This window comes from Mya arenaria, chromosome 16, assembly GCF_026914265.1.
Source record: "Mya arenaria isolate MELC-2E11 chromosome 16, ASM2691426v1".
Taxonomy (NCBI): Eukaryota; Metazoa; Mollusca; class Bivalvia; order Myida; family Myidae; genus Mya; species Mya arenaria.
Window position 1 is genome coordinate 7,468,589 of NC_069137.1, and position 25,069 is coordinate 7,493,657.

Here is a 25,069-nt window from a genome sequence, read left to right on the forward strand (position 1 = left end):
TATAAGAACAGTTCATGAATAGTGTTTGCACTTAAAATGTTCTTGAACTGTTCATAAAGACAAGTTGGCACATTTAAAGAATAGTTTATGAACTTTTATGTTCTTAATATGTTCTTGAAATGTTCTTTTTAAACAATTTGGCACATCATAGGAACAGCTTATGAACATGGCAAGTTCTTAAAATGTTCTGCATATGTCTTTGAAAGGAAACTTGTACAAAAACAAGTAGTTGCATCAGCAACAGGCAGGAAGTTGAGGTAGCTGTGGTTACAACTGGCTGGTGCATTTAGTGTAACACATTTGGCCCAGTTATAACCCAAAGATTATAAATAAAAAATAACAAACGTAAAGAAAATTCCATATCAAAATAACATGAACATTAAAATTAAATTTATTTTAATTAAAGCACCACATATATCATATGTATCATGTAAGGTGCCATGGATTGCTGGTCACCTTGCCTGGATACAGTAATTTATATTTTTTATATATATTTTTTTTTAATAGATTTATTTATTTATTTTTTGTCAAGATTTTGTCAAGTTATTAGTAACTTTTTTTCATGAAAAATGTGGAATATTTTTTAAAATGACATATATTCACTATCTTGTCAAAAAAAAAAAAAAAAAAAAAAAATTTAATTTTTTATTTTTATTTTATATAAAATTACTGTATCCAGGCAATGTGACGAGCACCTGTGGTCAACACTGGTTAATTAGTTGTTAAACCGGTTAAATATAATATTTACAAAATACTATAGCCATATTCTAACGTAGCTATATAACTATATTCTAACGGTTACGCATTTAAGACGAAACGCTCTTCACTGGCGGAGATAGTTTCGAACGCCCGCCATTTTTGTCGAAATAATGCGCCAAATAAACTGATGTCTTGTTTCGTTTATTTAAGGTAAGTTCAAGCGATGTAAGGAGTATAATTCAGTAACGTTTATAACGATCTTTTACGCTAATATTATTGTTTAAAATAACATAGCAACATTTTGAAGTAATGAGCAAATATGTTTTGTTGTAATACATTTTCGCGACAAACATACGAAATACGTTTGTGTAGAAACACAGTTAAATGCTTGTTTTTGGCTAGCGTTCAGCTAATACTTAATTTATATATATATTAAAGCAGCTTTTAAATTTGTTTCTTAACGTTGGTAAGCTATTTTTGTCGAGAAAAAGGATCAATTGTAATGGGCCGGCAGCGATGCAAAAGTGGGTGGGGAAGGTCAAAAACTAAAACCTTTCAAAAAGTTTTTATTGTTTGAGGAACGATCTTTTAGGGGAGTGAAACATATATTTTTGGCGACATGTAAGTAGGGAGTTAACAAATTTTATATTAGAATATTAATATTTTTTATAAAAAAACTTTCACATTTATTCTAAAAAGTCTGTTGACATTATCACTTTGTTTTCATGTCAAAATGCTCCAGACTACCTATTTAACAATGTTGTGAGTTCGTTATTATATCTTGTCAAATAAAAAATAAAAGTTCTTTAGGTTAATAATGAAAAGTAGTGGATGAGAGATCATTTCCGGGTTACAAATATGTTAATATCTTTTTAAATATAGCTGCAATCAAAACAAAGACATTGTTGATTGGACAGTTTCAATAACTTCGACTCAGTCACAAATATACTCTTTATGTTAAAAGACAATATAGCTTTTTGATTTGAAATCTGATAAAATCTTATATCATAAAATATGCTCAAATCCTAATTACAGCTTCTCATGTTGCAATGGATAAATGGGTATGAATCATGCTTGTTAAATATTGAACCTCAAAACTAAGAAGAAATTGATTTTTTTAACATTTTTAAATTTTGGTCCTTCAATGGACTTTTGCATCGCTACCAACCCTTGACCTTTTAAATAACCACTATGCAAGCAAATTATGGTTAAGTGTCTGAAATGTTGTTTCGTCTATTTTAGCCAACCCAAAGGAGCTAACAAATAAATCATCAGTCCTCAAACGAATCAACCAGTGAAGGAGAAAAACATTCAAAGCCGTAAATCGTCAAATCCATCAGTGAGTAGACTATTTTTTAAAGCAAATGGTAAGATTTTCATTCTGGTTTTGAAAACAATATGGTTGGATGTGTGGAGTGGATTTTATATGTAACAGACAAACACTAATGAGAATCTTTAAAAAAAATCAGACTCAATAAATTTGAGCTCTTTGGTTCGAAAGAATTAAATAAGCTATCATTAATTATATACCTGCAACATTGAAATCTTAATTCGCACTGATTTGATAACCAACTGGCCGTTAGTTATTTGAAAATGTTGGCAGTACAAATAAATAAAAGAAATATTTTTCAGGTTGGAAGATGGATGTCAAAGTCTTAGACAACGAAAGGCTTCCAGAGTTAAGAAAAGACCACTTCAACAAAAACAATCATGCAAAGAATGACTGCAAAAAATCTTTTCGCAGATGCGTTTCATCATCAAGTGTATAAGGAAAAGGGACCTGGGTACAGAGACTAGATGTAAATGTCAAGGACTGAAATGAGCAATTCCATGGTTTCTTACTAATTGTGTTTATATGCGTCATAAGAAATTAAAACTGTTATAAATGGATGTGTAGTAATGATGAAATTATCACCTTGTGTCGAATGACATTAACTATTCATGAATTTAGTTCATGAATGACATTTTGGAAAAATAATGTTCATGAACTGTCAAGTTCATTTACTAAGCAGGAGTTCATGAACTTAGTGGGAGTTCATGAACATGATTTGTCAAAATTGTCATTCATGAATAGTTCATGTTATTCTCATCAAACGCTTGACGTCACTGACATGGATAAGTAATTTGCTGGACTAAAGAAGCTCGATACATGGAAAATGATAAATGCGAATCAATTAATACGCTGTCGTTCTAGAATCAAAATAACAACTGTATGACTAACTTTTATCAGTAAATACAAAACTGAGTTTGGCGCGCTGATGCAAAAAATTAAGTCATTAATAACTATGCATTTAAACTCCAGAATTACCTTTAAGAACCATTAATGTACAGGTGCATACTTTTTGTTTCTTAAATACAATAACTTTATCAACTGTGTTAGTTTGAATTTTTTATCCATGTTTTTATGCACATTGGTTAAAAGTACATGTTTGAAAAATATAATGATATAATTAAGGAGAGATAACAGTTTTACTTGCGTCTATGCTGTAAGAGCGCAGTAGGGCATGTGAGCAAATTTCATAAAGCATGTTAGAGCATCTTGGGTCATTTGCTTTCTTACCCTACTGCGTTCATACAGCATAAGCGCAGTAAAATGTGAGCAATACTTGTAACTTTAATACATAATCATAAATGAAAAAAATGTTCATTGTGGTAAAACAGAAGCAGTTAAGAAAAGTAATCTACTTTTCATGAAGAATTGAAATTGGTTACCTAAAACTGGAGCTTATAAGAAAGTGTTTTCAATTTTCTTGTTGACTATTTCTTTCATAATAGTGGTTGACATTTTAAACAAGAAAGTTATAATGTAACAATTGTTCAAGATTTGTTCCTAAAACGTTATCGTTTAACAATTGTTATCACATCTAGTCAGGAATGTACTGGGTAGATTTCAAGATTTTAATCCATGCAAGAACATTTCTAGATCCGTACTTGATCTATTCTTAACGTGTACAAGAACCACTAGAAAATGATAAGAACATTTTAAGAAATGTGCATGAATTGTTCTTGAACTGTTCAAGAACTGTACTTTTACTACTATTTAAGAAATGTGCATGAATTGTTCTTGAACTGTTCAAGAACTGTACTTTTACTACTCTTTAAGTGTGCAGGAACAATTCAAGTTCTTGAAATGTAACAGTTTCAGTTTAAGAACTATATTGAAGACGCTCCAATATTTTACATAATGGACAGTTTGAGGCCTATATCATACTAAATATATATATATATATATATATATATATACTATAATTTTGTTCTAGTCAAAGTTTGGCACAAGTTGTTAGCTATTGCAGAGAAATAAGACATTTTTTTTTCCTTCTCATATACATGTAAATGGGATATCAACAGAATACAGTACTCGGCATGCTAAACTAGATGACGCCATAAACATATTTTAATCAATACAATTCCATTTCACTGATTTTGATCTTTGTTAAGTTTGTTGTCAATCCTATTTATGTGACCATGGTCTACCATGGTATGTGACCATGGTCTACCATGGTATGTGACCATGGTCTACCATGGTAGTTCATGGTCTACCATGGTAGTTCATGGTCATATACCATGGTAGTTCATGGTCATATACCATGGTAGTTCATGATATATCATGGTATACCATGTAACGTCAAATGGCCGCCCCACGGTTTATGACCATGGTCTACCATGGTGTGCTACCATGGTCTACCATGGTGTGCTACCATGGTCTACCATGGTATCAAACCATGGTAGACCATGGTCTACCATGGTATAATACCATGGTCTACCATGGTGTGATACCGTGGGGCGGCCATTTGACGTAACATGGTAGTCCATGGTAGTCCATGGTAGTCCATGGTCATATGACCATGAACTACCATGGTAGTCCATGGTAGTCCATGGTTATTGGCCATCATTTTCGCAGGGGAATGGTTCCCAGATCATCAGACAGAATAGTATTTTTTTTTTATAAAAAAAAGACTAAATTACCTTAAAGCTGCACTCTCACAGATTTACCGTTTTTCTAACATTTTTTTATTTTTTGTCTTTGAATGAGCCAATTTTTGCGAAAATCCATGGAAACCAGTTATATAAGACTGCTGACAAAAAATAAGATCGCAGATTTTTATAAGTTCAAAAATTGATGTTTTGTGCATTTCTCTTTAACCTTTACTAATGGCTTAAGCCATAAATAATTTATTTTCGAATAGAAATATTTTACGCAAATAATCGCACTTTCCAAGACAAAAAAAAAGAGTTGTAAATATGGTAAATCTGTGAGAGTGCAGCTTTGAAAGCGGCCTAAAAAAAAGGCCTAGATTGATATTTTATGCTTAAAATTGTGTGTTTAAGTCGTCTGTCAATACATGATGTTTTATTTAAAGTCTTCTGTTTATTTTCAGGCCAAAGACTTCTAAAGTTGAACAACGGAAAGCTGCAGACACCACCAAAAATTTCATATTCCCAAGGGTTCTGATGTCACCTTGATAACAAAGGAAGGATTTTACAAACTGTGATTTTTAGCATCTCCCAAAGAGGCATCCACAGACCAGCCTTACCCATCAAGGACGGATTTTCTGCTAGTCTTAAGTGCATATTTTATCTAAGGTCTGAGCATTAAAAAGATCCGGAATATCCTACAATTTCCCTCAGACAATGTAAATGTCTGGCTACGAAAATTAATGTATACATAAAACTGTTAGGTGACTCCTGTATCATTTTCTTCCAAGTATCAAGAACAGTGCTATTAGCCGTTGTGAACTTTCATTGGGAGCTTTGAGAGGTGACAGTGAGTCAAGATAACCCTAAACTGGAACTATTGAGTGCTACCACCTTAACCGAGTTTGCAAAACCATTGAGTGCTACCAAATCTACAAACCATTCAGATACTGAACAGAAATACCGAGAAATGACATAAAACTTGCTAAGGAGGTTGAAAGTAATATACTGGAAACAGAGAATGCGATATAAGTTCTTGTCAAGAAATGATATTAGTTAAACGTTCTGTTGTGGATAGTCAGAAATTCTAGTGTTAGCGGTGTAGTGGTTTTATGATACAAGTGTTTACTGGAGATGAATATTAATGTGCACAAGTTTTACAACATTTCTGGGATACAGTTATAGTAGTTTTACCAAGGAGAAGAAAAAAAAGGATTAGTTAATGTTAATGTGTATGATTGGCTGGAATAGAATCGGATTTAAATGAAGAGTAGATATTTGTAAGATTTGAACCGAGGAGATTTTCGTTTAAAATAGCTGGAAGGTTTCAGGCCCAGCTCAGATTTTGTGTTGTTTATTTTCTTCACCTGGGTTGGATATTATTTGTGACATGGATATATAAACTGAACATCAGAAACACAGTACCAGGTAATGTTGATTGGATATTAATTACTATACATTTTAGGGGCAAAAACAAAACAGCTGTATCTGATCATAATTATAATCATCTCTTAAGACATTTTTGCTTCAACTCTCAAATATCATTAATATTCGGCATTTGATGTTTGAGCAAGAACGTTTCCGTTCCTTTTTATTTGAATAGCTTTCTAGGCTGTAAAAATAAAATGGCTTGACACAGGGAGAATATTGTACTTGAATAAATAAGATGTTTATTTTTTGAAAGGAAGATAATGATGATGTTCTATTTAATTACATTCAAGGGCTCCTAGCGCTCAAAGCAGTCATAAATATTTCCATTTAAAAAAGGAGTTATCCATCTTGTGCCAAGCCAGCGATTTAAAAGCTGCCAGAAAATGCGGAAAATTATAGATTTTAAAAAAAAGAAGAATTTATTTATGATTAATGAAAACCCATAAATGGAAAGTTATATTACAGAAAAATAGCAGGTCAAGGCTGGCTTGCAAATCTTTAAGTTTAGCCATATGTAAACTTGTAATGGTTCAAGGAAATACTCATAAAACTTAGTACAAATGTTGTAGGTACATGTAATGATATGTAAAGCAAAAAAAAATTATGCCCAAGGGTTCTCACTAAGTCTCGTTTGAACCGTTCCAAATAGTAAAAGTACAGCTAAGTTCGTCTTAATATGTTTTACTGAAAATTTCACCTATTTTCTGAAATTTGATATTTGGCCGGCAGTCGTTCTTATTGAAAACACTGCAGCCCTGATAAGCATACCATATGGGTAAAAAAAACACAGCATTCTACCCCCCCCCCAGGTGGGGGGTATGAGTTGTTTGGTTAGGTTTAGCATCCTTTTTAAAAACAGGTAGGGGTACATGTTTGGTAGACTACTTTCATTTTTTTATTTTTTATGCTTCATATCAATTTTTTTTATGTAGTGTCGGGTAACCCGAAACAAGTGTTGTTGTTTTTTGGCCACATCTACAAGAAACAAATGTAACTCATCCTATTTTTAGCTCACCTGTCACGTAGTGACAAGGTGAGCTTTTGTGATCACTCTTCGTCCGTCGTCCGTCCGTCCGTCCGTCCGTCCGTCCGTCCGTCCGTCCGTCCGTCCGTCCGTCCGTTCACAATTGCTTGTGAACACAATAGAGGTCACAATTTTGACCTAATCTTTATGAAACTTGGTCAGACTGATCATCTCTATAAAATCTAGGTCAAGTTCGATATTGGGTCATCTGGGGTCAAAAACTAGGTCACTAGGTCAATTAGTAGAAAAACCTTGTGAACACAATAGAGGTCACAATTTTAGCATAATCTCAATGCAACTTGGTCAGAATGGTCATCTCTATAAAATCTAGGTCAAGTTCGATATTGGGTCATCCGCGGTCAATAATAAGGTCACTAGGTCAATTAGTAGAAAAACCTTGTGAACACAATAGAGGTCACAATTTTAGCCTAATCTCAATGCAACTTGGTCAGAATGATCATCTCTATAAAATGTAGGTCAAGTTCGATATTGGGTCATCCGCGGTCAACAACTAGGTCACTAGGTCAATTAGTACAAAAACCTTGTGAACACAATAGAGGTCACAATTTTAGCCTAATCTCAATGCAAGTTGGTCAGAATAATCATCTCTATAAAATCTAGGTCAAGTTCGATATTGGGTCATCCGCAGTCAATAACTAGGTCACTAGGTCAATTATTGGTCAGAATGATCATCTCTAGAACAATATAGGTCAAGTTCGATATTGGGTCATTCGCGGTCAATAACTAGGTCACTAGGTCAATTAGTAGAAAAACCTTGTGAACACAACAGAGGTCACAACTTAAGCCTAATCTTAATGTTACTTGGTCAGAATGATCATCTCTATAAATTCTAGGTCAAGTTCGATATTGGGTCAATTACCGTCAATAACTAGGTCACTAGGTCAATTAGTAGAAAAACCTTGTGAACACAATAGAGGTCACAATTTTAGCCTAATGTTAATGCAACTTGGTCAGAATGATCATCTCTATAAAATCTGGGTCATGTTCGATATTGGGTCATCCGCGGTCAATAACTAGGTCACTAGGTCAGATATTAGAAAAACCTTATGAACACAATAGAGGTCACAATTTTAGCCTAATCTTAATGTAACTTGGTCAGAATGATCATTTCTATAACATCTAGGTCAAGTTCGACATTGGTCCATCCGCGGTCAATAACTAGGTCACTAGGTCAATTAGTAAAAAAACCTTGTGAACACAATAGAGATCATAATTTTAGCCTAATCTTAATGAAACTTGGACAGAATGATCATCTTAACATATGCTAGGTCAGGTTCGATATTGGGTCAACCCGGGTTAAAAACTAAAAACTAGGTCAGTGGGACAAATAAAAGAGTGGCCTCTAGGGGCCATACTTTTCATTGGATCTTTATGATAATAGGTCAGAATGTTCACTTTATTTAGCAAAGCTACAGGTGAGCGATACAGGGCCATCATGGCCCTCTTGTTATATGGAGTTATACCCTTCCTGGGCTGTTTTATTTCTGTAAGTCTCAGACATCAGGATTGCTTACTAAATTGATTGTACCACAGTTTATTTCTCTGTCTCCAGAATACACAACGTGATGGGTCGGAGCAGAAAGAGTCTAAGTTGCATTAAGAATAGAAGAAGATAGACTTTATTCTCTTGAACATCAATCTAAGACACATATCGCAGCTGTATTTGGAGGGATTGTTTTCTGGGAGGGATTGTTTTCTGGGAATAATATGTTTTGTTTGAAGGCAAATTCCTTTCCGGAATAAAGTTAGTGCAAATGTTTTCATTACATGTGACTAGAATAAATCGGGCTTCCAGGGTTTCTGCCTGAAATTTGTACAAATGAAATTTCCATATAAATAGAAAATTTTGTTAAAAGTAGAAGAAAAGCTGTTAGTTTGTTAATTTCCTCTAAGGTACATATGTATAATAGATAACTGTGGACCAGGGTATATGTGTGAATTAAAACCTTTACATCACTGCTAAATGAAAGCAACAATTAGATGAATATTTTTATGATGCCTGTGTGAAACTTATGATTTGTTCATCCATGGGATGTGACATTTTCTTGTTATAGAGCCTTTAAACTTGGGCCTAAAAAAAATACATTTGGTTCGGGTTACCGACCCTACCTACGGAATAGGCGCCGACCCTACCGCTTTTATAGACAGTTTGAAAAAAAACAATGAAAAACTAAAAACCAAAAAAAATTTGTTTTTTTCGTGTTTTTTTTTTAAATTGCTTTTCAATATGTAGTTTAAACCTTAAATGCTTAAATACAGAAGATAACTTTAACACCATTCTCCAATGATGAAAATGATATTCTTATATAAAGCCTAATAAAAAAAAAGAAAAAAAAAGCCTTCCTACCCTACCTATTTTTGAAAAGGATGTAACCCTAACCAAATTTTTTTTTTTAGGCCTTGGTATGCACCTTATTATGGTCATTAGATGGTCCCTATTGATTTTGGGGATAGAAGGTCAAAGGTCATGGTGACCGTTTAATACTCCTGATAGGCATGCATCCAATACACTGATTTATATATTTAAGTAATGGTTAGATGGCATGAAGTAACATGGTAATGATTAAGAATGGGTGGGCTGAGTGTAGCTATGCTCACTGACCGTCCATTTTTAATCATTAAAATATTTCTTTAGGTCATCTAACAGTCTTAGAATACTACCTCATTGGCTGATACATTGTCAACGCAAAATCTGATGCAGGGATTGTGTATGAGATGATCGGCAGTAAGCGGACCTTTAAACGCCACGAAAGTGGAATGACTGAGCTTTGTTCTTAATAATTGCCGATCTGCAATTTCAGTCAATGGCTGAAATTGTAGGCTGTATTCCAATGAGCAAAAATGCTGAAAATTTAATCCTCCCACTAAGACATTATTTATAACATTTCAATGCATTTAATTTAGATAGTTTAGGGCTTTTTCTATAGTAGCCACGGGTGCGACTATCGGACCCAATCCCCAAAGCAAAATATAACATATTTTTCCCAATTGCCAAAAAAAAATCCAAATCAAAAGTGTTTTTTTTTATGGAAGTCTTTTTACCTGTACTGGTTCATTTACAATATCCTAATAAATTATGTGATGTAAAGTTTTGTGGATAATTGAAATATTATCTGTAATGATTTATTTAGATATTTACACCCCAAGGATTGATATTTCAGCCATTTTGGGTCTTTTTAAAGGGAAAAGAAACTTATATTAAATAATTTTCTCATTCGAAGGAGACTAGACAGCTTGTTCTTTTAACTGTAAAATTTCCCAAAAAAATTCCCAATTTCGGCATGTTCGTGATGCAAATCTTCCCAAAATGTCTAGGGTCTTTTTCCCTACATGGGCAGAAAAAGCCCTGTTGTTACTATTTTAGATATTTCTTGTATGGTCTTTAAATATATACAGTATAAAGACTTTTTTTTATGATTTGCAGGTACTTGATGATCGATTACGGTTAGATTATACTAAATCCAGAATGGGTTTTACCCACAAGAAAAAAAATGGGCCACAAGAAATCTCAGTCTTCTTCCTGTTGACCTTGTTGCTGGTTCATATAAATGAAGGTAAGTTTGAAGGTGTGGCTTTATGGTTCATGGTCTAGTGGTAACATACTTGACTATCAATCCAGAGGGCGCAGGTTTGATTCCCCACCGTACCACTTAAAATATATACTAATCGTCTTTCTGGGAGGATGGTTAAATGAGGGTCCCATGTGACAGTGCTATACCACAAGTGCCTGTATAAGAATCCGGGTAGGTCTAATTGGGGTTACATGCTGTCTGTGCACTAATGCTAAAAAACAAACTTAAATGACTAACAATCTTATCTAAGCACTTGACAAATGGGCAAGGCTCAACTGCGAGTATAAATTGTACGCATGCATGCATGCACACACAAACACAATTTAAATTCATGTCATCTAACTATTACATAACACAGATGTTGTTTTAGTCAAATCTGAGAAATGGTCTAGTGGTATATAAACATTAAACATGTGTTCTCCTCTTACCCAAGGGGTTTGGGTTCGATCCTGACCAGGGGTACTCTATTATTGCCTCTCAAAGGGGGACAGACTCTAGAGTGAATCATACCAGCTGATTTACAGTATAAACAAATTAAACTAAAAAAACACCAGATGGATCCAATGACCATGTCATCATGACTTTGTACAAATCGCTCTTAATCTACAAATCTTTTTAAAAAAAATATCCTTGAAATTGAAGTGAAATAGCTTAAATTTCCGAAATCACTTTGTTTCTGAATATTTCACAGGTGGTGCATAAAATTTGATCACTGTTTTTTTGTGTGTTTTTTTCAAAATAATTATGAGTAGTATTTCATTGCTGATTTTAACTTTTAGATCTAATAGATCAGCATTGGAAGATACTCATTGATTGATTCAAATCATTTTTCTCTGATAAAACAGCTTGTTTTTCCCAATTAAAAACCAATTACATGTAGAGCTTCACCAGATTAATGTTATGAGATTTTTAAAGGGTGTATTTCATGATTTGACGGAGAGAATAAAACTATACAACTACAGCAGTATTATAGAGCAACAACAACAACATTAGCAAAGCATTTCCAGCAGCAGGAGCAGCAGAAGCAACAACAACAACACTTACATTAGCAAAGCATTATAAGCAGCAACAACAACAACATTAAAACAATATTTTTTTTAAATGATTTCAAGATTTACATCGATAAAAGTTGAAAGTTGTCATAAGATAAATCAAACAGTTTTTACCATTTTTAAGCTTAAGGTTGACAGTTTTAAAGTGTCTTAAACTACATGTATTATATAAATGGCCTTTCAAGCCTTTTGTGAAGAGCATTTTAAATTATGTTAAAGCTGCACTCTAACAGATTGACCGTTTTTACAACTTTTTTATAAAAGACTACTTACGAAATAATAGATTGCAGATTTTCATATTTCAGTTTGAAAACTAATGTTTTATGGCTTAAAGCGTTACTAACGGAAAATGCATAAAACATCAATTTTTGAACTTAAATAGAAAAATATATGTGACTTTTTTGTCAGCAGTCTTATATAAATGGTTTCCATGCGTTTTCACATAAATTGGCATGTTCCAAGACAAAATACTAAAAACAGTTGTCAGAACGTTTAATCTGTGAGAGAGCAGCTTTAACATTAATCATTATCAAGGATAATTGGATTTTAATTGACAACAGCAAGGATATATTTTCAAAAACACATTATTATTTTTATTTTTTCTGGTGGAAACTGAGTGTAAACCTTAGGAACAAGGTTATAAAAATGAAATATATCTGATTATTAAATTGTATGACTTAAATATATCTAATACTAGATCTTTTTACACATTGCTGGAATGTTTAAGGAAATGTTCATGGTATGTAATACACACCCACCTGAATAGGTCACAGATTTTAATTGAGAAGAGAACAAGAGTATTTTCAATGGGTCTTGAAAATGCAGAGACTGAGTAATATACAGGCACATCTTCTTAAGCCTGTTTTTCTGTGGAAATAAAAGAATAAGGCCAAAGAAATATTTTCTTTAGATTTTCATATAGCATGGAAACTCCATCTCCAACACATCATTCTTGCGATTTCTGATTGTTTTTTTTAGTGTGTGTATACATGGATGTTTGTTTTATTAAATGCCTGCAGTTCTTCCCAAAAATGACTGGGAAAATATAAAACAGTGGTTTCTTTTTCACTTGAGAATGGTGATGGAGACTTTTGATAGGGGAAAGTTTGTTTAGTTCTCGGCAAAATTAAAAAAAATACCAACACTTATATTAAAATATATTATTTATATACAAGCTTTTTATAAAAAGGAAGCCCTTTTCAAACAGCATGTTAAATGCAAATTAAATGCACATTTAATCTGTATTAAACGCAGCAGCATTGACACGGTATTTTGAGCATATTTTTTATTGAGTGAATTAAAAAATAGAAAAAAACCCGTACTTTTTGTGACTGAAACACATTTATTCTGAACTAAAAGCATATTCATTTTGGACTAAAAAGGCTATTTATTTTGGACTATATAAAGCGCTTTTTTTCTGCGTTAAAAGTGCATTTATGCACTTAAGCACATTTTCCCTTCATCAAAAATGCAATTTAAGGCACATTTTTTCTGCATTTGAAGCATGATGATCTTGGTAAAAGGCGTTTTTCTTATGAAAATGATCATTTATGAAAAAAGCAGTTCACCCACTGGATACATTACTTGTCAAATCAGGATGAGAATATAAACAACTGTTTTTCAGTGGCCTCTGGTGATCTGAACGCAGGATTAGTTGTTCCCCAGGGTACTGTAAAGGAGGCTGTTATCAGTTTCTAGAGATGAGAAAAGTACAGCAGAAGTTAGGCTTGGCTCTCCATATATTAAAGTTGGTTCTAAGAGAAAAGGTTTTTCTTTGAGCTCCTTTGAAATGTCTTTAAGACCAGGGATTAAAGACAAAATGGTTACAAGGCCTTATATTTCTACACTCAGTTAAAACAGTTTTACACGTTTAACTCTGCAGTTTGTTGATTGATGAATTTTGCAACATGTACTACACTCATTTATACAACATTTTTTCTTCTCTCAACTTTTTTTGTGAATCAGCTCTAAGGGCCCTACCTCTGAGTTTGTGAGTTTTACAGATTATATTTCAAAGAAATACATGTATTCAAAGAAATGCCCTCTAAGATCCTATGGTTAAAGAACTTAAAGCTGCACTCTCACAGATTGAATGTTTTGACAACTTCTGTAAATGGTATATCTGTGAGAGTGAAACTTTTAAGAGAGAATGAGACTGCGTAAAAACATAACTGTACAGTATAAGTTGACTTGTTACCAGTTGGGACTTGAATTGTATCACCAGCTCGACCATCTTGTGAATGCGTAAGTTCCGATGGTCGATTATAATCGAAAATTAATTGGTTGGGCCTGAAATCGGTGACAATCGATTGTATTTCGTCACCTTAGTGAAATATCCTAATAACTGTATTTAGAAATACAAGCAGATATTGAGTTCTTGCACTAAGAAGATTTTGGTCAAAGTTGATTATCGATTCAATGGGCGAGAATGTTTTTGTTATTCTTCTTTACTCTTGTTGATTGCGTCCAGTTTAAATGTCCGCCAATTTTCTCCTTTGAGGCCATTTATACATGCGGAAGTGTTTTGTTGTTATTGTAATAATTATGGCTGAAAGCAGCAACAACACTTCATAACTGCAAACAATGGGCAGGTTAACGAGGGCAGATTAGGGTGCAACCAGAAAAGGACAGGGTGCAGCACCCTTCCATTACGGTTTAAGTCATTAAACATCGATTGGAAATAGGCAGATATTTACGCAAAAATTTGCTCTTTCCAAAACAAAAAATAAAAAAGTTGTAAAAACGATAAATCTGTGAGAGTGAAGCTTTAAGCTATAACCTATTATATCTGTCCCATTTCCCTCGGGCTGACAAGAGTTATGGCCCTTGACATTGTAAAACTTGGTCTTAAAAATATTTTTCAAATGTATCACATACAGAATGATAATAGCCCAAATGCTCATGTTGTTTATTCAATGCACTAAATTAAACCATTCCTGTGTCCTTGGTCAGCTTTGTTGGCTTGTATTTATCACGACTTTGATTATTGTTCTTGTTAAATTTTGAAAAGAAAACAAATAAAGGAATAATGATAAAATTGCGAAGTTTTCTTTAATTTTTGTGGTATTTTATAAAAAGACTCTCCTATGATAGCAATGATGAGAACAGTTAAAGTGCATGGCCGCCTGTTTTCAAGATTTAGGTCACACATGATAAGAAACAGTTATTTGAAACTTTCACCACCGGTCCCCAACACAAATCAAATTATCACAAATGACATGAAATCTGCCTTTTCTCTGAAAAAAATATATCAATTTTTTGTCGGGCAATTGGATATCACATGTTTAACCAGTATGATGGAAACACATTTATAGGCAAAAATGTTTGATTTATTGACAAAACATATCCCCTTGTCAGTTGTTGGATTTTCCTGGAAATACATTCAAATGTCTTCTTTTTTTACCGTAGTTGACCTAATAATCCGGGATGATATCAATTCGGATTGATTTCTATCAATTTTTTACTATCTTACATTAAACTCTCTTTTTTGCTGAACTTTGATATTCAATATATTAAGATTTAAGAATCTTAAAATGTATATAGATTGCTTTGAAAACTATCCTAATAATAGGGAATAGCGGGAACTTTGACTTACGGTCCAGCCAAGCCCAGGTTAATTCCCCACCCTGCAGGGGCGAACTGATGGTAAAATCCCCACCAAATGTCCCGCACCCATGGACCCTAGGTAAGACCAATGTCCTTGCCATGTTTTGAGCGAAGACAAAACCACCCCATTCACCCGGCACTACGGGGCCACCTGGGAGGTAAAAACATGGCCCATTTCCCCGGCTATCCCCGAACCCTGGGAGGGGGGGGGGTGCCATGTTACAATTGACTGGTGCATAATTACTGATACAGTATTCATCTAATGACTGCACATTTTGGATTATGGTGCAAATTATGTTTTTATGTGAAATAGGGTACTCATTTTCTTTCCCCCAAATATATCATTTTGTGACCAATTATTTTGATCTATAAATGTTTCTGGGATTTACTGGTATAAATCATGTTTTATGTATATATAATGCAAATTCATCAGAAAAAATCCCTTTCGTCCTAGTTATAGATTTTTATGGTGCAAAATAATATAAATGTTTTGTAAACTAAGATCAATATTGTATGGAAATAAAAACCGTGTTATGAAAAAAAGTATTCATGCAATTTGCTTTAATTCCAGCCTCAAATTATTGAAATCGCTTAAGCATAATACCAAGTTTAAATTAGCAAATGTATTTCCTTACATATAATTAACCACATTTTATAAACAAAAGCAATGTTATATATAGTTAACTAATTGTCTTAAATATAATTTCCTAAAAAACCTCAGAACTATTTAATTGCAAAAAACCCTGCTCCTAAAACAAAAATAGTAAACTTTCTTGATCCTGTTATAAGGGACTAAAGATGGTTCAAGAAAATAGGGATTTTATATAGTAGAACTTAATTGTTAAAACAAATGATGCCAAGCCCTGAACTGTAAAAGACTTCATACTTTTTCATTCCCAGAGTAATTTCTTATTTCAATCAGAATAAGACATTAAATATAGAACAAGCAGTTTCATGTAAACTTTCTTGCTTCAGCCAATGTATAAATAGGAGTCAAAAAGGTATTTTGAGGATAGGCTAAAAAATATTGTTTGGTTAGGGTTACATCATTTTCAAAATCAGGTAGGGTTAAGGTAGGCTTTTTTTATAAGCCTTTATGTTACTAAAAACATTAACATGAGGCCAAAAAAAATAATGGTTTAGTTAGGGTTGAAGTTATTTTCTGTATAATGCTTTAAAGCTGCACTCTCACAGATTTACCATTTTGACAATTATTTTTTTTTGTCTTGGAATGAGCAAACTTTTGCGTAAATATCTGCAAACCAGTGATATAAGACTGCTGACAAAAGATCATATCGCGAATATTCATATTACCGTTCAAAAAATAATGTATTGTGACTCAAAACGTTACTAATGGTTTAAGACAAATGTGATTTCCAGCATTCTTTTATCACTGGTTTTCATGCATAAATAGGCTAGTTGCAGAACATAAGATAAAAATGTCATCAAAACGTTCAATCTGTGAGAGTGCAGCTTTAAAGGTATTCAACTATATATATATATATACATATACTGAAAAAAATAAATCATTTGACTACCGGTATAATAAAAACAGTCGGGCTGGCACCCATTTTATAGGTTGGGTCAGGTAACCTGAACCAAATATATTTTTTGGGGGCCTAAATATAAACATTAATTTTGAAGGATACATTTGAAACATACCCTTTGTTTTATGCATGCATGGACCGCCCCTCCATTGCTGGAAAATCTACCTTTGTTCAGAGTACATACTCTTAGTAATTAATATCATAAAATCTGATTATTTCTACTCCAGTGTCCTTGAGCCACTCAAATTGGCTTTTTGAAACTTGCGTCAACATCGTCTCTGATTTGCATTAATTTTATTGATAAATAAAGAATAAAATGTTTCTAAGAAAAAAACATCTAAAACAAATTATATGATGGAATGAAAATGTATCATAACCACAATATATAAGCAGCTGTGAGGACTGAAAGCTGAAAGGATCTAAACGACCTTGAACACAGAGGCAGATAGGGCCTGGTAACTTTCACCCATACAAATTAGAATCTGATGACTGTTCCTATGGGAGATTATCCAGATTACCTTATCTGGGTAAGACAAATCTCAGAGGGAGAAGAAAATTGCTATAAATTACTGCAAATTCATGTATTTATGAGATGGTATTTTTTTATTATTTTTTGTGTATCCACCTCCCGACCAAATTCGAGGTCTTTGGTTCGATCTCTGGTCAGGGTACATTCTTATGGCCTCCAACAAAAGCTGTTAGCTTTCTACAGAATCAAACTATTATAAATAGCTGTAAATTTGTACTGCAAATTCATTCGTTTATGAGGTTGTAAATTGTTGGTGTTTGTTGTGTGTCTAGACTCAGTGACATCGCTATAGTAACCTTAGAGTGCAGAAAATATCAACATTGGATCCAAACCCTTTTTGAATCATAGCAGAATTTATACATTCTAAAGATAACTAAAATTACCATATTTGTCTGTCTTCAGTTTCCTTTTTAAAGCATTATTGTTCATTTTTATGCACAATTGGAATTCTCAATTTTGTCAAAATATCACATTTTTACAATGCGGAAAATTCTTGGCCCCAATCCTCAAAATTGTGAAAAAAACACTATGTTAAAAATGCAATCTCACAGATCAGCGTTTTGACAACATTTTAAAATTTTGTTTGAATGAGCCATTTTTTGCACAAATGACTTAAAACCAATGATACAAGACTGCTGACAAAAGATCATATCACAGATTATCATATATTTATGTTCGAAAATTAATGTTTTATGGCTAAATGCGTTACGAACACGAAGAAAAAATGATATTTTCAGAAGTTATCCAAATAATTGAGATATGTTGGATTTTGGGTTATCTTATATATGACTGTATTGATATTGAAGGCATTGATACCAAAATCAATTGATTTTGAAACAAAAACTAAAAAAATGTAAAAACTTTCTATGTGAGAGATCACAGCAATAATGATTACCAATCTAAGACCGCTAGGATGAAAGTTGACTTGAAGCTGTCTGCAAAAATTAATCCTTGTGAAAATGAGTGCATTTACAGCACCCCCTGCTGTGAGATTATTTCTCTATCTATAGGGGGTGGGGTCGGGGATCAGAATGATTACTGATAGTTCTTTGAGATCAAAGTCGTGAAGTCAAGTATTAGTGGAAGCCCATTAAATATGATTGACTTATGGCAAGACAGTTAATAATTCCATTGGAACATTAAATGAGATAACTTTTTTGCTAGGAAGGCTCAATTTGTATTAAAAGATTAGTGGTAATACTTTGAAATGGTTATTAATTTAGATAGAAGTCTCTTGATCATTAGATGTCAACTTTTAAGAGTTATTAGTTGTATATAGCCTTAGAGACTGTTGTTGTTTTTTTGTTGGTAGGTAAGAGTTTTGGGTAAATGGAAAATTAGTTTTTCAAAAAACTTTGAAGGCATTAGCTCAAATATCATGCAGATTGGTGCAGACTTTCTCTTTAAATTTCATTAGACATCCACCAGGTTTCAAACACAAAATTTACGAAGAATTTCAGAGCCTCCTTACCCTTCTTAGCCGTAGTTGATAACCGGCTACAGTTTGTCAAGGGGAATGCTCTGCCCCCCCATGGGCCCTGTAGCCCCCCACACTTGGACTCTGCCCGCCCCCACCTTGGGCTAGCCCTCCCCCCTTGGGTTCTGTCCCCCCTGGGCTCTGCCCCAGGGCTCTGTCCCGCCCAACCCCTGGGCTCTGTCCCGCCCTCCCCATGGGCTCTGTTTCCGCTGGGCTCTGTCTCTCCTTGGCACTGTCCCACCCTCACCCTGGGCTCTGCCCCTCCCTCCCCCCTGGGCTCTCTCCGCCAGTCCCCCTGGGCTCTGTCCCACCCATCCCCTGGGCTCTGTCCCCCCTGGGCTCTGTCCCACCCATCCCCTGGGCTCTGTCCCTCCCATCCCCTGGGCTCTGTCCCCCCATCCCCTGGGCTCTGTCCCCCCTCCCCCTGGGCTCTTTCTGGGCTCTGTCCCCCCTCCCCCTGGGCTCTGTCCCCCTCTCCCCTGGGCTCTGTTCCCCCACCTGAGATAGCCTCTGAAATTCCCCTAAAATGTTTTATTTATTGTATACGATGAGAATCTCCTGATTCATTAAAAGATGTTTCTGTGTGATATGATTACTGCTTGATAGCTGTTTGACTCGATTTCTTCCCAAAACAAAAAAGTACTCTGAGAATTTTCCCCCAAAGCTGGAAAAGATTGCTTTTTATTTTCAATTTCCCCACATAAAGGACTTGGGTGTCATCTCCAGGATGGGTTAAAAGGCTCTGAATTACATCGTTGTCACCTTGAAGGGGGATTTGAAACTGAGTTTCATGAAACCAAGTTTCATACATTTAGTACAGAGTTTCATACTAAGACACTGAATTAAAAATTAAAGTTGTATGAAGGATTTTACCCAGTTTAGGCCATCTTGGCACTTTCCTTAGTCACCCAATTGGAACATTCCCATTATGATGAGAATCCTGGAATGGAATTTGGAATGGCAGAGTGGTAAATGGTAAAGTGATGTGTCTTCTGACATTCAATATCTTTCTTCAGAACCCATTGAAGATAAAACAGGAGAATTCATTAATGTCACTGATGATGATGAATGACCCCTCTTGGTAACAAATACTTCTGAGAAGCAAATGAGATTACTGTTACTGGCCCAAATTTCATTAGCGTTTAACTTCAATATTTTGCGATTTTTCACAAAAGGTGACGTTGCTTATTCCAAGCTTAGCGAAATACTTGTTAACCAAATTAAATTAATCGAGGGGTGAATGCGAAAAGGTTCTTATTGACACTAAATAAAGAAGAAGATCGAACCTTTTCGCTGTCACCTCTCGCAATGTAAGTTGATGTTGGGAGTATTGTTGTAGCTAATTCAAACTCTGCGAAATTGGCCCAAAAACTGAAAGACATGAAAAAGGAGACATCACATATTGATACAAATTGTACAGTAGAGGTCCAAGATGTTTGGTATTCTACAAGAAAATGTCTCAATCTGCCATATTTCCAGGATTCTGAGATTCAGAGATAGGAAATGGAATTGTGCTTTTAGAATTTGATTTAATATTTTTCTAACCAAACTTGATCTGTCGTTTAACGGATGCTGCTTGAAGTGACACCAAACATGTACAGTCAAGGTTCCAGCGATGATAATTGTAAAGAATTGTATGACTTTTATGACTTGACCAGAGCATGGAGACTATTTTTACTGGGTATATACAGCTATGTTTAAATTAAGAAAATGGATCTTTGGGTTAATATGCTGCTTGGGGTTTATTTATGTTTCTTTTGGGTAATATACAAAATGGCATTAAGGCTGAAAAGTCACGAAGGGAATCATAAACATGAGCAAACGGTGGCTGCTAATTGAAGTTCCCTGCATTTTCTATATGGCATTGGTCATAATTCATACATTTTATGATTTATACATGACAGTGTATTCTGAATTGGATAGTGCTTTATTGTCCTGTTCAGCTAAAAGTCTGCAGACAGTGCCAGCAATGATGGAAATGACCACAATTGCATTGATATCATACTTAGTGTCTCTGAGCGCTGGTTCATGTAAGAAAGAGTATCGTTGGTCGGTTTGTGTATAATATTGTCATGTGATATGGGTTACCCGCCCCTTACCTTGGAATAGAAAGGAGGATTGTTTATACATTGTCAATGATCTTGTCTGGTTTCAAGTCATCATGGTCTTAAGGAAGGGGGGGGGGGGGGGGGGGGGGGTCAGGTTGTGGCCAGCTGGGGCTGTGAAATTTTGAAGTGAGAACTGTATTGTTGAGGGATGTTCTTTTTTGTTTGCTGTATTATACAGCATTTTACCACAAATGTTTAGAATGAACATATAACTCAAGGACGCCCAAATGAATGATGTTAATGAGCGTTATTTTCTGAAATTACAGTGTTATTTTTACTGAATAAAAATTTGGGTACCGATTTCGCTATCCAAAAATGTAAAAAACGAATCTCAAAAATTAGACTTAAAACTTACAATTCATCTTTATCATTTCCCTGGCACTATTCACATCACAAAAAGGTAATAACTCTAAATTACTTATAAGCCTTTCATTTTTGGCATTTATGGACTCCAAGTTAAAACTACACCAAATTTATGATATTAAGCATTGATCCCAAAACCTTTGCTTGTTAAACTTAAATAAACTGAATTATTGAAAAGTTTAAAATAATAAGATAAAAAAAACCATTGAAGTACATGAAAACAATCTGAAATTATGACAGTAAATAATGTTATTTTTCAAAGCTTTGTGCAAGACTGCTGTAAAGTTCTGCGTATGAATATAGAAACTGTTACATCGCTTTTGCATAAGTGCTCTTAGAGTAAATGAATGCCTTAACTGTATGGGAAAGCATTATAATTGATGACTGGAAGTCGTTCAAGAAAAAAGGATTTTCAATGTTCTCTCTCCAGTGTTATTCAAACAATTAGCTTCCAGTTCTAATGATGAATTTGGCGCCACAAAGTCCTTTCATTTTGAACGCACAAGGAATAAGGACAAAACAGTTTCAAGTGGCAATTTAAATTTAGAAACTTTAAACAGTTTGCTTCCCAGTCAGTGAGATGGTTGAGTCTGTAAATAACCATGGCAGGTACTGTCATTTAATAGAACTGATTGTTCATTGAGCCTAAAAAAAATGTTTGGTTCGGGTTGCCTGACCCTACCTATAAAATAAGCGCTGACCTTACTGTTTTCATAGTCAGTTAAAAATAACAACAAAAAATCATTATTTTTTAATTGTGTTTAAATTTATGTAGTTTAAAACCTTAAATGCTTTATGCAGAAGATTTCTTTAACAAATTCTCCAGTGACGAAATAATGTTTTTAAGCCCAATAAAAAAATAAAATAGCCAACCTACCCTACCTGATTTTAAAAAGGACATAACCCTAACCAAACAATTTTTTTTGTTGGCCTTATAGAACTAGTTGTTTATTGATCAGGGAGCATATTATTCATAATTGAAGCCCACAGCATGGTTTCAAAGGTGAATTATTTATCTCCAACAAACGAAAGGCAATCTGAGGGCCGAGCGCAAAACGGACCTAACTTTCCCTATTTTTAGACAAGTGTTACATCAGTCTGGCTTGGAGCTCATGATTTTATGCATCATTCCATTTCAATTTGTATGATTATCTGGAAAAAAAAAATCACCAAACAAGTGATTTTTATACATGAAGAGAATTTAAAGCATGAAATAAAAGCAATTTTGTCATTAATCTTTTTTACATCTCATATATTTATATTTGTTCAAGTATTTAAAGCTGCAATCTAACAGATATACCTTTTTACAACTTTTTTATTTTTTGTCTTGGAACGAGCCATTTTTTGCAACGTTCAATCTGTGAGAGTGCAGCTTTAAATAATAAAGTGTTTCAGGTTTAAAATGCAAGTGCAAATGATAATGAACTATCTTATATAAAGATTATTTATTAGCTAACCCAATTCTGCAATCACGTTTAGCAGAAGCAGTGATAATGACTGTCAAAGACTTGTTCTGAGAGCCATAATGATCTCAAATTGAAACCGTAAATCAGAAAGCATCAGTTGGCGCCAGGAATTAAATCTGTGTCCTTGGTGACATAGTGTCTACTTTTAATGTCTTCTGTTGGAATATATGATGTGTATTTTATGTGATCCAAACAAATCAGATACCTATTAAGAAAATGCTGTAAAACTGGTTATTTTTGTGGTGGAAAAAGGATATATATATGATGGAATGCATAGTTGTGACCTTTTACAACGCTATCTTTAAACTTACTGGGATTTACAGGGAAGTCAAACCTAGTAAATTTCAAATTGGAAAAATGTGCAAAAACTGCGAAAGATGTATGTGTGGTTAGCGATTTGATACATTAGTACAGTGCTCCAGCCAGGATTTGAAAAGGGCAGGGTGGAGTTTTGAAAAGGGCAAGCTACATGAGTCGTGTAGGGGCGATTGGGGGTGGTTGTGAGAGGGGTCCACCCCTGTCACAAGGGTTTTTTTTTGGGGGGGGAGGTCTCACCCTAGAATTTGTTTTGTTTTCATAATCAATTTAAATCATTTTCCATGATTTTCAGACTTGAACAAAATGGGTCTTTTTCTCAAAATTTAGAAGGGTGTGTTTTAATATCAAAGTTAGTTATCAAGACAGTTAAACATTTGAAGCAATCAAATAAATAAATACACAAAAAACAAATATGTAAGGGACGAATGTTAATTTGGTACGTTCAGGATTGGGTACGAATGTTACATTCAGCCTGGCTGTTATTTAATTGTCTTTAGTAAAATAATGTTTAATATGCTGATGTTTTAGAATAAAATGACAATAAAAATCACTGCCCTTGCTTAAAAAGTCACTTATAAAACATAGAACATTGATAAAATAACTCCGAAATTCGGTCTGACAAAATGGCGGTTTTGGCGAATTTTGACAAGATCGTGGACATGATAGGTTAACACTATATAAAGCATCAACATATTTTTGTGGGTTACAAAGAAATTTTTAACATCAATATTTTAGAAATAAACTTTCAAAACATTTACTGAATAAGTGATGTATTTGATTGTGTTAGCGCCACTTTTCCTGTGTTTATAAATCGGCAGTGACCGTCTGCTTCAAATCAACACTGTTTAAAATGGCGAGTCTCGTCTGTACAACACAATAAACAATTATTTTAAAATATTTAATTGTGCTTGACAACATTTTTCACCATCCCCTCACATTTTCTATAGCATTTTACGAACTTTCAGCATTGAATAAACGAGTTCTCAATGTATATTCTGATTGGCTGGTATTCAATAGCTCCGCCTCCTGCCGATGTTCCCTATTTGGCTTTTCCTAATTATCGGATTAAAAGATGACCGGTTATGAAAACACAGGTCGTCTGCTAACTACACAAATACACAATTAGCTGTCATATGACTTGGTCAAGGCACATGGGAAGATGAAAGGGCAGTACGGCATATTTTAAGCAGTCGGCAATGGGGCAGCATGGTGACATATTACGTAATTTGTCTCAATTATGACAGCGGCTGCCGATCTTTAATAATGATTTAAATAGTAAAAAGGGCACTAACGGGATAATTGGCGCTAATAGATCATTTGTGAAAAGGGCACTACTCAAAAAAGGGGCAGGGCGGTAAGAAAAGGGGCACGGGCGCTGCGCCATTGAAAAACGGGCTAGCTGGAGCACTGTAGTAAGAAAAACTCAATGCGTTTTACACAACAATGTTAATTTTTTTACAATTTTCTTTTTTTCTTCCAATTGTATGTTCTGTTGTCTTCTAGCCCCTTTAAATGTAAATAAATAACCCAAGTGGAAACAAGTAAAAGAAGAGTAACAATTGCTTTATCGTAATATACAGGAAAACTTCTCTCTGTTACCTCTACAATGTCAGGGATGTGATATGTCTTCGGATATGCTGAATTCCGCAGATCTAATGGCTCAGGCCCCCCCCCCCCCCCCCCACACACACACACACACATACACACACAAACATTTAAAAAGAATTGGAATAGATATATATATTAATTTTATTTCAGCTGATAAATGCTTTCAGTTGTTTAGAGTTGATATTCCATTTTCAAATTTGAAATCAGGAGAGCCCTAAAAGAGCTTCTAAAATGCCAGTTTTTCTTCTACGGCAGTGTGCCTTTGACCCCAAGAGTGCCCCATAAACCCATGGCCGAAATGCTTTCAGCCCTCCAGCTGCCAGGTGAATTACA

The 25,069-nt window shown here is 34.4% G+C and overlaps 1 protein-coding gene across 7 annotated transcripts in view; it reads left to right on the forward strand.

The window, feature by feature from the left end:
- Nucleotides 1-25,069, forward strand: part of LOC128221379 (neogenin-like) — a 96,648-nt gene that overhangs the window by 24,246 nt on the left and 47,333 nt on the right. For all 7 annotated transcript variants that reach the window (XM_052929989.1, XM_052929992.1, XM_052929988.1 and 4 more), the window contains exons 2-3: nucleotides 5,079-6,042; nucleotides 10,515-10,644. In XM_052929989.1, coding sequence (XP_052785949.1) covers nucleotides 10,557-10,644 — 88 coding nt within the window. In that variant the 5' untranslated portion in view covers nucleotides 5,079-6,042; nucleotides 10,515-10,556. The remainder of the gene's footprint in view (nucleotides 1-5,078; nucleotides 6,043-10,514; nucleotides 10,645-25,069) is intronic.